The sequence below is a fragment of the Rhincodon typus genome, chromosome 4, assembly GCF_021869965.1.
Source record: "Rhincodon typus isolate 14 chromosome 4, sRhiTyp1.1, whole genome shotgun sequence".
Classification (NCBI taxonomy): Eukaryota; Metazoa; Chordata; class Chondrichthyes; order Orectolobiformes; family Rhincodontidae; genus Rhincodon; species Rhincodon typus.
The window spans coordinates 7,453,588-7,468,188 of record NC_063335.1 but is presented as its reverse complement, the minus strand read 5'-3'; the positions used below and the strand labels follow the sequence as shown (position 1 = coordinate 7,468,188).

The 14,601-nt window shown below is 40.2% G+C and overlaps 1 protein-coding gene across 1 annotated transcript in view; it reads left to right on the top strand.

The window, feature by feature from the left end:
- Positions 1-14,601, top strand: part of LOC109929992 (F-box and leucine-rich repeat protein 2) — a 136,380-nt gene that overhangs the window by 22,016 nt on the left and 99,763 nt on the right. Inside the window, exon 2 of the mRNA XM_048595635.1 lies at positions 7,605-7,666. Within this exon, the coding sequence (XP_048451592.1) occupies positions 7,605-7,666 (62 nt within the window). The remainder of the gene's footprint in view (positions 1-7,604; positions 7,667-14,601) is intronic.

Here is a 14,601-nt window from a genome sequence, read left to right as displayed (position 1 = left end):
CTTTTCTAGCCCTGAGCAGATGTCCTGAACCTTGGCACTGAGCAGGTAACTGCGTCGTCTCTACTGTCACACTTTTTTTTTGTTGCACAGAATGAGGTCAGTCCCTTTCACTATACTATCTTCTATTTCTCCATCTCCACCTCCAGTTTATTCACTCCTGCAGCACCTGTTTTCATTCAAATAGGCTGATAGAACCTCAAAACTGATTTGACCATCGTGGACACTGACTCTCCTGCCTGCTGGTTCCCCTTTCCTATTTCGTGCATTGTCACGCCTTCCTTTTCCCTGACCATTGACCAAATCCGAAGACCCTATCCTAAGTGATGTGACTGCTTCATGGTACGAAGAATCCAGGTAACGTACCCTTCCCTGAACTGTCGCAGCATCTGTCATTAGTCCCCAACACAAACTCTGAGCTGAAGCTGCTTGGACTGTAAACACTAACCACAAATGCATTTACCCTAGCTTGCAGTGATATCCAGGAGCTCCCATGTGCTGCACCCTTGAATTACTTTATCCTGCCATCCTGGATTAGTTGTAATTAATTGCTTATATTATTCACTTACTTGTACTACCTTTATTTATATAAATTTTGCCTCCAATTGTACACTTTTAAAGATAGAAAAGACCTTGAGCACTTACTTGAGACTTACAAAGTGGTTGGTTCTTTTCTCTCTAATACAGATAGAACCAGTTCCAATCACCTGCAATGCATTTAGCTCTATACCTGGCTGCCTATAAGAGTTTTTTTGTGACCTCATCCTCTTGTATTAAGTATTACTCTCTTTGAGTTTTCACCTGATTTTCTGTTTAGTTCAATGTTGTTAGGTCTCTTTAATTCCACATTCAGTCAAATGCTGTCTTGATGTTAAGTGCTGTCATGATCACTCCATAAGTTCAGCTCACTTGTCTGCATTTGGATCATGGCTGTAATGTGACTTCTGTTTGTGATCAGTGAGTAGGTCACTGATGAGGAAGGGCCAAGTGGTAGCACTTTGACAGCTTCAAGTGCTTTGCTGATGATTGGGAGTAGATTGATGGATTGGATTTGTCTTGCTTTTGTGATTAATAATACTTGAAAACAGATTTTGAAGCAATAATTAAGCTAACAGATAGGTGATTGCGTTTTAGGTTTTCTTTCTAAATTGGGGCAGTAGTTTAATCTAGAACTGAGTAAATACAAGTGCTGTATTGTGGTTGATTGGCTCGTCGAGCTGGTTCATTAGTTCGCAGATGTTTCATTACCCTGCTGGGTAACATCAGTGCAGCCTCTGATGAAGTACTGTTGTGTTTTTCCGCCTGCTATTTAAACTCTGGTGTCTGTTGAGCTGGGTTACCTCACTTCCGGTTTTCCTTTTGCAATGGAGTGTATATGGGGTCTAGCTCTGTGTTTATTGATGGCTTTCTTAGTGGAGAACCAGGCTTCTAGGAATTCTCGTGCTTGTCTCTGTTTTGCCTGTCCCAGGGTCCTGGTGTTGTCCCAATCGAACTGGTGGTTTCCCTTATCCATGTGGATGGAGATGAGTAAGTATTGGTCGTGTCTTTTTGTTGCCACTTGATGCTTGTATATTCTTGTGGCTAATTTCCTTCCTGTTTGTCCAATGTACTGTTTGTTGCAGTCTTTACAGGGAATCTTGTATATGACATTGGTCCTGTCCATAGTGAGTAGCGCGTCTTTGGTTCGGGTTAGCAGTTGGCGTAGAGTTGATGTGGGTTTGTGTGCTACTCTGATGCCCAGTGGTCATAGGAGTCTTGTGGTCAGTTCAGATGTGTTCTTGATGTAAGGTAGCATGATGAGTATGTCGGGGCATGCAGTATCTTCCTGTTGCTTGTGTAATAAGCATCTTCTGACCCAGTTTTTTTGGATATCCGTTGTCTTTGAATACTCGGAAAAGATACTCTTCTTTTTGGCATAGTTCTGTGTTGCTGCAGTGTGTTGTTGCTCGTTTAAATAGTGTTCTCATGCAACTTCGTTTGTGTGTGTTATGGTGGTTGCCATTGAAATTCAGTACTTGGTCAGTGTGTGGCTTTCCTGTGTACCTTTTGTTAGGAATTCCCCATTTGTCCTGTGTTCCACCATGACGTCCAAGAATGGGAGCTGTTTGTTCTTTTCCTCTTCCCTGGTGAATCTGATCCCCGTTGTTTATTCATTCGTGTGTCTCCTCTAGTTTGGTCTGTTTAATAATGATGATGGTGTCATCCACGTATCGTATCCATAGTTTTGGTTGGATTAGCGGAAGGGCCATGCTTTCAAAACTGCTTCAGCTATTAGCCTAGAGATAGATGATCCCATGGGTGTCCCGTTGATCTGTTCAAATGTTTGGCTATTAAAGGTGAAGTGGATGGTGAGGCATAGGACCAGTAGCTTCAGCATATTGTCTGTGGAGATGCTGTCACTCGGGTCTTGTTCTTGTTTTAGTCATGTTGCTGGTGTTTCTGCTTCGAGTGGTATGTCTATCGATGTGAATAGGGCAGTAACGTCAAAAGATACCATGGTCTCGTCGTTGTCTATTCTTATGTCCTTGATGGAATTAAGGAACTCTTGGGTTGAGTGGGGTGACTTGCTGATGAGGTGTTTTAGTCTCCTTTGTAACTCCTTGGCTAATCTGTGTGATGGCGTGCCTGGCAGGGAGACTACGGGTCTGAGGGCTACTTCTGGTTTGTGTACCTTTGGAAGGCCGTAGAATCGGAGGATGTTAGTTCCTTCAGGTTTCATTCTTGGGTAGTCTGCTTTGTTGATTTGTACAGTCTGGTTGAGTCTCTTTGGTGTGTTGACAATCTTGTTGCCTAGCTGTGGTATCAGGTCTGTCTGCACTTGCCGGTATGTGTTCTCGTCGGCTAGTCGAGTCTGTGCCTTGGAGAGGTAGTCCCGTTTGATTAGCATTACCGTCATGCGCCCTTTGTCTGCTGGTAGTATTATGATGATTTTGTCCTTTTTCAGTCCTTCTAAGGCCTTTCTTTCTGATGTGTTGAGAGTGTTAAGTTCGCTTTTTCTGGTCAGTGTCAGGATCACTGTCTGTCTTATGGCTTGTTGTGTTTCTTCATTGATGGGGTTGGTCTTCAGTGTGGCTCGGAATTCTGTCTTGTTGGCGTCTCTGTGGTTGTAGTTGAGTCTGCGAATTAGAACCGCTTTCTCTGTGTCTCAGTTTCCTGTCTGCAAGGTTTCTTATCCAGGTGTCTGCTCTAAAACCTTACAAGTGCTGCATTTTTATTGCTTATCAGGTTAAATACTTAACATGACTGCAAATGATTGAAATATCATGATACAAAGTCATGATTATTTAAAATTCGATAGAAATAGCAGTGCAGGTAATATTCTGCAGGACATGGGACCTGGTGGACAACAGTATCATACAGGTAAACTCATTTGGAGTTAGTTTCTGCAGCTCAAGGATTTTTTGACTCAGAAGTGATGAGATGAAGTCTGAGCTCTAGATATTGTGATGCGTCAGGGGAGGACATTTAGACAAAAATTACAGTAGATATTGCAAAGGCAAGTAGCAGGTTGGGAAGCCTTTTTAAAGATCAACAAAGGATTACTAAGAAAAAAGTCATAAAGAGCAAAGATAAATTATGGAAGGAAACTAGTGCAAAATATAAAAATGAGCAAAAGCTTCTGTAAGTATGTAAAAGGGAAGAGAGTAGCTAAAGTGAATGTTGGTCCTTTTGGAGGATAAGACTGGGGAATTAATAGTGTTGAGCACAAAAAGAGTCACTGAATCAATATTTTGCTTTAACTTTCACAGTGGAAGACACTAGTACCATCCAAATAGTAACAGGTATTGCACAGGTTATAGAAAGGGAGGAACTTAGAACAATCATCATCATCATTATTAGGGGAAAAAGTACTGAGCAAACTATGGGGATTGAAGACAGACAAGCCCCCAGGTAAGATCACGGAGGTTAGGGGTAACTTATTAGTTTGGATGGAGGATTGGCTAATCAACAAAAAGCAGAGTCAGGATAAATGGGTCTTTTTCTGGTTGGCAACGTGTAACGAGTGGGATGCCACAGGATATGGTGTTTGGGCCCCAACCATCTATAATCTATATTAATGACTTGGATGTAGAGAGAGAAAATACTATAGCTAACTTTTCAGGTGACACTAAAGTATGTGGGAGAGTAAGTTGCAATAAAGAAATAAGAAATAAGAAATTTACAAATGGATATGGATAAGTCAGGTGAATAGGCCAAAATTTGGCAGATGAATTTTAACTTAGATAAGTGTGAGGTTATCTGTTTTGGTCAGAGGAATGAAAGGCAACTTATTATCTAAATGGAGAGAAACTTAAGAGTGCCTCATAGCAGAGAGATCTGGGCATTCTCGGGCATGAATTGTCAAAAACTAGTATGCAGGTACAACAGGTAATGAGGAAGGGAAATAGAATTTTGGCATTTATTATTAAAGGAATAGAGTATAAAAGTTGGGAAGTGTTGCTACAATTGTACCAGGCATTAGTGAGATCCCATCTTGAGTACTGCAAATAGTTTTGATTCCCTTACTTGAGGAGGGATGTAGTTGTATTGGGGGCAGGTATCAGGAGGTTCACTAGATTGATTCCAGACATGAGGGTATGTCTTATGAAGAGCAATTGAACTGTTTAGGTCTACTGTATGGAGTTTGGAGGAATGAGAGGAGATCTAATTGAGGTATATAAGATGCTAAAAGGGATTGACTAAGTCGATGTAGAGACCTTGTTTTCTTGAGGGGCAAGCTAGAACAAGAGGTCATAGTTTTAGGATGAGGCTTAGCAGATTTAAAACAGATGAGAAGTTACTTCTCTCAAAGGGTTATGAAATTGTGGAATTCACTACCTCGGAGTGCAGTGGATGCTGGGGCATTAAGTAAATTTAAGGAGGCAATAGACAAATTTTTAATTAGTAATGGGTTGAAAGAATATGGAGCGCAGGAAGGAAAGTGGATTTGAGGCCAAGACGAGATTAGTCATTGTATCAAATGGCAGTGCAGGCTTGGAGCTGAATTGCCTATTGCTCCTCATTCTTGTATTCTTGTGTAACATTCAATTTCAGGGTGATAAACTTGGGATTGACTTTTGACATATAAGGGCTGTCTTATGAGGAAAGATTGGTCAATTTGAGCATATGCTTATTGGAATTTAGACAAGAGGCGATCTCATCGAAATATCGATTTGATAAGGGGGCCTGACATGGTGTATGCTCTAAGAATGTTTACTGTGGAATCTAGAACTAGCGTGTTTCAAAATATGCAGTCTCCTGTTTCTGATGGAGATGAGAAGTTTTGCCTCTTAAAGGATCATGCAAATTCTCTGTCCCGGGGAACAATAGAGACTGGTTCATTCACGATACTTAAGGCAGTGTAGAATTCTTGATCTGCATGAGAGGTGATGGTTATGTGGCCACAATTATCAGCTCTGATCTTAGTGTGTGGCCTATGATTTCCAGTAGATATCAGACTTCTGTTCAATTCATGTAATCTGTGCAGCCCGAAGTAAGTAGTGACTGCCCCTGTACTCCATTGATCCATATCCCTTCATTGTCCAAAGGACTTCATTTGCAATTAGGTAATCTTAAATTTTCGGGGATGTAAACAATAGGTCATCTTTATTTTGTTCTTTTAAAAGCAAATTCTGGAAGCCCTCAATGATTGATATAATATTAATAAAATTTACTGGTGTACTTTCCCCTTTCCAGAGATTCTCTGATCTGCTGAGTGATTCCAGCAGTTTCCAATTTTTATTTTAGATTTCCAGCATCTGCGCTATGTGAATTTTTCTTTCAGACAAAGCCACCTTTATGCAAATAGTTGTACAGGTCTGAATAACTGAAAAGGTTCATAGAATATTTTTGAAAGCTCTATTCTCTTCCAAGTTTATCAGCACATAGAACGGATGATCAGTGCAATCGTGTTTTGCTTTGAGACATGTCTTATTCTAAGCATATGTGTTTAAAATTGCATACAAATTTCAAATAGACCAAAGCCAGTGTTTCACTATTGAAGTGATAGGTGAAAGATATAGGTAGTAATGGTGTGATGCATTGTGGTAGGGGAGGTGTGGATGATGGTGGTAGTGGTGGTGGCAGTGAGATTTTAGGCATACTTGTTATCTGAAATATCCAAGCTGTTGAAGTATCATTGCAGTAATCTATGTTGTAAAGTATTAATAATACAAGAATTAAGCAAATTCTTAGTATCTTTTACTCAATGCTTTGGGATACAATATGAGCATCCTCCAGCATTGTCTAATCTGAACTGAATAATATCCTTTGGGGAGGCCTACTGATGACTTTATAATGCAAGCTGTTTCCAGTATTCTAAATTTGGTTCTCTTTCATGTATAAAGGCAATTTTGGAGCTTTTTGCATGAAGTGGGAATATAGGAATGTTTTTAGGAACAATATGAAGGCTTTGGAGAGGGGACAGATTACCTAGAATGGTATCTGAAATGCGGCATTACAGTTGTGTGGATATAAGACTGGACAAGCTAGGAGCAGAGAAGACTGAGGATATTTCATAGAAATATTTTAAATCATCAAAGGTTTAAGTAGAATAAGTAAAGATTAACTTTGTAATGAGTAAAAGGTCGATAACGGGAGGACACAGATTTGTGATTGTTAAAAGAATCAAAAGTGGTATAATGAGAAACTTCTCTATGCAGCTAGTCATCGAGATCTACAACACAGAAAAAGGGCCTTCAGTCCATCTTGTCTGTGCCATTGAAAAAATGAAAAATTCTAACCCCATTTTCCAGCACTTGGCCCATAGCCTTTGTGTGCCTTGGCATCGCAAGTGCACATCAAAATACCACTAAAATTTTGAGGATTCTGCCTCCACCATTCTTTACAGGCAGTGAGTTCCAGATACCCACCACTGGGTGAAAAATGTTTTCCTTGCGTCTCTATAAACCTTCTGCCCCTTAGCTTAATTCTACGCCTACATTTGTTTAGGATTTGAATGCACTGACTGGCAGGGTGCTGGCATAGATTCATTGGGAGCCTTGAAAAGGAATTTGATAAATATTTGAAAGAGAAAGATGTAGAGAAAGAGCAGGGGAGTATTACTAACTGGATTACTCTTTGAAAGAACTGATACATACTCTAAGCCAAGTGGCCCACTTCTGTGCTCTACCATTCTGATCCACCTGAGAAAACATCATAACAAGAATTCTTACCAATTATTGGATTGTTTAAGAATTGGGATCTGAATATGTTATGAATTGTTGAGGACTGCTTAAGCTTTATATTTGACCTCGTATATCTTGCAAAGTGTGTTTTGGCTTTATGCAAACCTATTGCTTGATCATTTTAATTGCAGTTTTGGCCTAAATGATAGTCTAATGGTGTGATGTTTTTCCACCTAAAGAAAAAGTTAATACTTCATATTTTTGTGACCAGTGTAAGATTTGGTGCTGTGTACAATCGATATTCCCACACACTACACAAGGGGCTGTTTTCCCCCTAAGTACAGATACAGTAGAAACGTTAAATATTTTTATCATAAACTTTAATCATGAAAATGCTTTAAAAATCAGATTAAGGTTTCAGGTTTAAGATTTTATGTGGATAATTTGAACATTGTAATATTAAATGTTAGTTTTCTTAACACTGTATTTTGATTGGTTTAGGTTTTCTCAAGCAATGATGAATCGCTAATAAATAAAAAGTTACCCAAAGAACTTCTGTTAAGGTAAGATTGTGTTTTCATCTTAGTCATTTATTTTCTATTTATTACATTGTCAGGTGCCAAAATAACAATGCATTTATGCCTCATTCTGTTGCCATTATTAATATCAACCCGTATGAGCAATGTGAAATTTAAAATAGAAGTTGCAGCATTTTGCTGTTTAAGTTTTGAAAATCTTTTTCTATCTGAAATGTAACTTGGGATTTATCTCTTCAGTCAGATTATATGAAACTTCAAAAAATGATATTAAATTATGCAGCTTGTGAAGTTATATTCTGAGCTCTATTGTCTAACATATGACATCCAATGCTTGGACAAAAGTGAGATGCTGATTATTTTAAATTTACTTGATATTCTTCAGTCTTTATTCCCCCTAAATGCAGTAACAACTGCCTTTGCTATATTTAAGGCAGTATTAGTTGAAACATACAGGATTCTTAAGGGGCTTGACAGGGTAAATGCTAAAGTGTTCTCCCTTATGGGAGAATCTAGGACCAGAGACCATAGTCCGAGGATAAAGAGACACCAATTTAAGACTGAGCTGAGGAGGAATTTCCTCTCTTTGAGAGTTGAGTGTCTTTTGGAACTCCTTGCCACAGAGAGCGCTTTGTGTATATTTAGGGCTAAGACAGATTCTTGATCAGTAGGGTTATCAAGAGTTGCAGGAAATGGATGCAAGAAATATTGGATCAGTCCTGAACCTATTGAATAGCGGAGCAGGTTTGAAGGGTCCAATGGCCTACTCCTGTTCCTATTCCTTTATAGTCTTTCTTCAGTATCTAGCTCAAGATTTCATGTTTAAAACAGAACAATTAACTAATTGCATCATTGAAGCTTAACAGGTAAGGTTAAAGTGTTTTGTAACTGGTGCTAAGTATCTCTGTAAAACTGATGCTCACATTCATTACACAAAGGGTTGCCTCCCCTCAAGCACTGATAAAGCAGAAATGTTAAATACATTTATCATAAACTTTTTTTTAACAATAAAAAGTGCTTTAACTAATCAGATTAATTTTTCAGGTTAGGAATTTCAAATGTGCTGAACCAAAAAATACATCATTTTTCTAGGAATCTTGGAAGCAGTATAATTACCAACCTTCACAGTAGTACCTCATGCCTGAAAACATATCTGTTGAGAATATACCTTTTGGAATCAATTTACATTGGGTCTCTGCATGTTTTAAAGGAGGGCTGGATGACCTGATGGGAGTTTATGGAGTGTGGGTATCACTGGCAAGCTTATTGCCTTATCACCAACTTTTTCCAGGATTTGGATATATTGAAATTGGAAGGAATAGTGAAATATTTCCAGGCTCGGGTGGTGTTATGATCCCAAATGATGTTACTACTGGACCGGTCAGATCCCAGACTGAAATCTAGCTGAATAGATCATATTTTACCTTTTTTGGTTTTAATTGGATAGTGTTACAAACTTATTGCACAAAATAAATCAAATAAACCCCACTACTTATACGTAACAGAAGTTTACAGCTTTTGAAACAGATGGTTAAATACAATTCTTTTAATCACCAATATAAAATAAAATGAGGAAGGAGAAATTGGATTACACGGAGTTTGGGAGAGGCCTGTCCACATGTTTGAGATGTTGGTGGCTCTGGAAGAGATTTTTTTTTTGTGTGTGCACAGAACTTGGAAGATTGACCTTTTTCTTCATGTTTGTTGAGGGTTGGTTGGTAGCAGTTGAAACATCAATGGGGAGCAGGTTCCGAAATCCTTTACTTCCATAAAGCTGAATCTAAGAATCAGAGGGATCGGCATATCTTTACTTGGAGCCCGAGAGCTAAGTGAGAGGATCTGAGGGGGAGGCTATTTTTGGTTGCTGAATTTTATGAATTTAAATATTAGTTGCTTTCTTCTCTTTTTTGCACGTTTAAAATTAAAGTCTGTGGGTAAGGGAAGGGTAGTTTTTAAAAAAGGTATTTACAGCTGCTTCTTTTAGGCCTTATAGAATATAGGCTTTGTTATCTCAGCATAGTGTATCAGCAGCAATCTGTCTGTAAACACTGAATTTGAGAAAAGTGTTGATCTTTTTAGGCAAGTCTATGTCAGCAAATTTTTAAGGGGCAATTCAGTGAAGGGAGATGCTCCTCCTGTTGGATGTGGGGAAATTAGGGAACGGTTGACTGTCCCTGGGGACTATGCAGGAGATGTGTTTGGATTTCTTTCATATAAGACAGTTGAATTGGCTGGAGAGACAGTTGGAGTCACTGAGGAACATATGGGAGACATGGAGTATGACGGTTAGTAGATTTATAGAGGTGATCACACCACACGTTCAGTCAGACAGATGGGTGTCTGTCGGGAGAGGTAGGAAGGTAGTGCAAGATTTGCCTGTGGCTACTTCTCTCAAACAGATATACTGTTTTGGGTACTGCTGGGGGAGGATAGTCTTACAGTGGAAAGTAGAAGTGGCAGCCAGATCTTGCGCACCAAAAATGAATGTTCTGTTCAGCAGAGTTTGTCAAATTTCAAAAGAATAGTTGTAACAGGGGACTCTGTTGTCAGGGACACAGGAAATTCCACAGTCTTGAATGGGAATTCAGGATGGTATGTTGCCTCCTGGTGTCAGGGTCAAGGACGTCTGTGGTTGCAGCATATTGTCAAAGGCAAGAGTGAGAAGATGGAAGCTATACACCTTGGTAGGATTGACATAGTTAGGGAAAGGGTTGAGGCTTTGCAGAGTGAATGTAGGAAGTTAAGAGGTTAAAAAGAAGAACCTTAAAGGTAGTAATTTCTGTATTACTCCTGGTGCCCCATGCTAGTGAAAACAGGAATATGAAGATAGGACAGATAAATCGATGGCCGAAGAGATTGTTCAAAAGGCAAATATTCAGATTTTTGGATCATTTGGAGCTTTTCTAGGGTAGAAAAGACCTGTTCAAAAGGGACCGGTTTTACCTGAACTGGAGGAGGATGAATATCCTGACCAGGGAAATTTGCTAGTTCTGTTTGGGAGCCTTTTAAACTAATGGTGGGGGTGTGGATCTTAACTAGTTGTGAGAATAGAAAGACAGATGAGATGGGTTCGGAAGTTAAGCAGCAAGTTAATTAGAAATGGCAGACAAGAGCAAGTCAGAGAACAAGATTATTCTGAAGAATTAAACTGCATTTATTTCAGTGCAAGGGGTCTTACAGGTAAGGCAGATGAACTTGGCATGTATAGGAACACGGGACTGGGACATCATAGCTATTAGAAAACCATGGCTGAGGCAGGGACAGGATTGGCAGCTCAATGTTCCAGGGTACAGATGCTATAGGAAAGATAGAAAGAGAGAAGGGGAGTGGCGTTTTCAATTAGGGAAAGCAGTACTACTGTACTTGGAGAGACTATTTCTAAGGGACCATCCAATGAAGCTATATGGGTGGAACTCAGAAATTAGAAGGGGATGATCACCTTGATTGGATGAAACTATAGGCCCCCCCCAACAGGAAACTGAGGAGCAAATTTGTAGAGAAATTTGGGATATATCTAAGAATAATAGGGCTGTAATAGTAGGGGATTTTAGTGTTAAGGGCTTGGATGTTGAAGAATTTGTTAAATGCGTTCAAGAAAATTTTCTTTTAACAATATATAAGTATACCTACTGGAGAATGAGCAAAATATGACCTCTTGAGAAATAAGGCAGGCCAAGTAACTAAAGTGTTAGTCGGGGAGCACTTTGAGACCAGTGATCATAATTCTGCTATTTTTAAAATAGTTGTGGAAAAGGATAGGGGCCTTGTATAAAAGTTCTTAATTGGAGTAAGGCAAATTTTGATGGTATGTGTTGGAGGACTGGAGGGTGGTTAATGTTGTGCCTTTATTTTAAAAAAGGCTGTAAGGAAAAGCCTTGGAGGTTAGACCAGTGAGTCTGACATCAGTTGCAGATAAGTTATTGGAGGGGATTCTGAGAGAGAGCATTTTAGATGAACTTGGAGAGGCAAAGACTGATTAGGGATAGTTAGCATGGCTTTGTGCATGGGAAATCATATCTCACAAACTCGATTTGAATATTTTGAGGATGGAACTGAAAAAATTGATGGAGGCCAGAGCGGCAGGCATTGTCTACATGGGTTTTACTAAAGTCTTTGTCAAAGTTCTGCATGGTAGACTGATTCATAAAGTTGGATCACGAGGGATTCAGGGAGAACTTGCCAACTGGTTACAAAATTGGCTTGAAGGTAAGAGAGAGGGTGGTGGTGACATGTTGTTTCTTGGATTGGAGGCTTGTGACCAGCAGTGTTCCACAGCGATCTGTGCTGGGTCCATTGTTGTTTGTCATTTTTGTAAACGACTTGGATGAGAATTTAGGAGGCCTGGTTAGTAAGTTTGCAGATGACCCCAAAATTGTATAGTCGACAGTGAAAGAGGTTATCTCGGAGTACAGAGATCTTGATCAATTCGGCCAGTGGACTGAGGAGTGGTAGATGGAGTTTAACTTGGATAAATGTGAGATATTGCATTTTGGTAAAACTAACAAGGGCAAGGCTTACACAGTTAATGGCAGGGCCCTGAGTAATGTTGTTGAACCGAGAGACCCAGGGGCTCAGGTACATATTTTCCTAAAAATTGCATCCCAGGTAGCCAAGGTGGTTAAAAAGGCATTTAGAATGGTTACCTTCATTTCCCAGACCATTGCGTATGGGAGTTGGGACCTCTTGTTGAGGTTGTACAGGATGTTGGTGAGGTCACTTTTGGAGCACTGTGTACATGTAATTCCTGTCACAGAATAGATGTTATTAAATTGGAGAGAGTTCAGAAAAGATTTACCAAGATGTAGCCTGGACTGGAGGGTGGAGTTATAAGGAGGGGCTAGATAGGCTGGGGTTTTGTTCACTCAAGCGTAGGAGGTTAAAGGGTGACCTTGTAGAGGTTTATAAAATCATGAGGGACATAGATAAGGTGAATAGCAAAGGTCTTCTGCCCAGGGTAGGGGAGTTCAAAACTAGGGGACATATTTTTAAAGTGAGAAGAGAAAGATTTGAGAGACCTGAGGGGGACTTTTTCTTACAGAGGCTGGTTCATTTGTGAAATGAAGTGCCAGAGGAAGTGTTAGATGCTGGTACAGTTACAATACTCAAAAGACATTTGGACAGGTGCATGAATAGGAAAGGCTGAGAGGGATATGGGCCAAATGCAGGAAAGTGAGGCAAGTCCAGTTGCATAAAACAGATTGAAGGGTACATTGAAGGTAGCATGTTAAGTAAAGGAATTTGGCTAAACTTGAAACTGATAGATTTTGGGAGGTGATTATGAAATATTGACCGGCAAAGTAGGACTACTGCATGCCTCAGGAAACCTGTTATTGATTTTAATTTTGTTTTATTACAATGTTTATAATCTTTGTGTACTTTCTTGTTAATTTATAGATAATGTCCCAAATTACTGCTGCCTTGTATATTGCAACAGGGGGTAATGTTCTTCAGTATTGTGGTTACGTTGGATAATGCCTTTAACTTCCTTCCAACGCTTCGGACTTAGTGATCCCCATGTTTAATAACAAAGGAAGAAACAGAGTTGCATTACCATTATCTTGGTAGTTGGAAACTGCAGTCTTTAGGGAAGTTTGACAGTGTTGGAATATCATAAGACCACAAGAGAGCATTCGGCTCATCGAGCCTGCTCCACAATTCGATCATGGCCGATATGTTTCTCAATCTCATTCTCTTGTCTTTTTACCCCATGCTTTTTGATCCCCTTACTGATCAAGAAGCTGTCTCTATCTCTTGCCTTAAATTCGCTTAGCTGCCACAGAAAGCTGTGGAGGCCATGAGTTCCACAGTTTCACTGCCTCCTCATCTCAGTTCCAAAGGGTTGCCCCTTCACTCTGAAGCTCTGCGCTCAGGTCCTAGTCTCTCGTACTAGTGGAAGCACCTCCCTGTCCAGTCTATCCAGGCCCCTCAGCATTCTGTAAGTTTCAATAAGATCCACTCCCGTCCCCAATCTCCAATATGTACAGACCCAGAGTCCTCAACCGCCCCTCCTATGACAAGCCCTTCATCTCCAGGATCGTTCTTGTAAACATCCTCTGGACCCCTCCAATGCCAGCATATCCTTAGATACTCGACCCAAAACTTCTTTCAGTAGGACTTTTATCTTAGGACTGTTATTCAATCCTTTGGTTAGCATTAAGAGTACTTAACTTTCAGATAGCATTAGCACATTCGAATATAGGGGCAGAAGTAGGTTATTTGGGCATTTCAATCTATTTCATTATTCATTACAAGAGTGACTGATCTGATTGAGGTCTTAGAACAAAGATCAGTACAGCACAGCACAGTACAGGCCCTTCAGCCCATGATGTTGTGCTGACCTATTATCCTACTCTAAGATCAAACCAACCTGCATACCCTTCATTTTACTATCATCCGTGTGCTTATCCAAGAGTCGCTTAAATGTCCCTAATGTATCTGACTCCACTACCACTGCTGGCAGTGCATTCGACTTACCCACCACTCTGTGTATATAAAAAAAAACCTACCTCTGACATCTCCCCTATACCTTCCTCCAATCACCTTAAAATTATGCCCCCTTGTGATAGCCATTTCCGCCCTGGGAAAAAGTCTCTGGCTATCCACTCTGTCGACACCTCTCACCATCTTGTACGCCCCTCATCATCTTGTATACCTCTTTCAAATCTCCTCTCATCCTCCTTCGCTCCAATGAGAAAAGCCCTAGCTCCCTCAATCTTTCCTCATAAGACCTGCCCTCCAGTCCAGGCAGCATCCTGGTAAATCTCCTCTGCACCCTCTCTAAAGCTTCCACATCTTTCCTGTAATGAGGTGACTAGAACTGAACACCGTATTCCAAGTGTGGTCTAACCAGGGTTTTATAGAACAAAAACAAAATTGCTGGGAAAGCTGAGCAGGTCTGGCAGCATCTGTGGAGGAGAAAACAGAGTTAACGTTTCGGGTCCGGTGACCCTTCCTCAGAACTG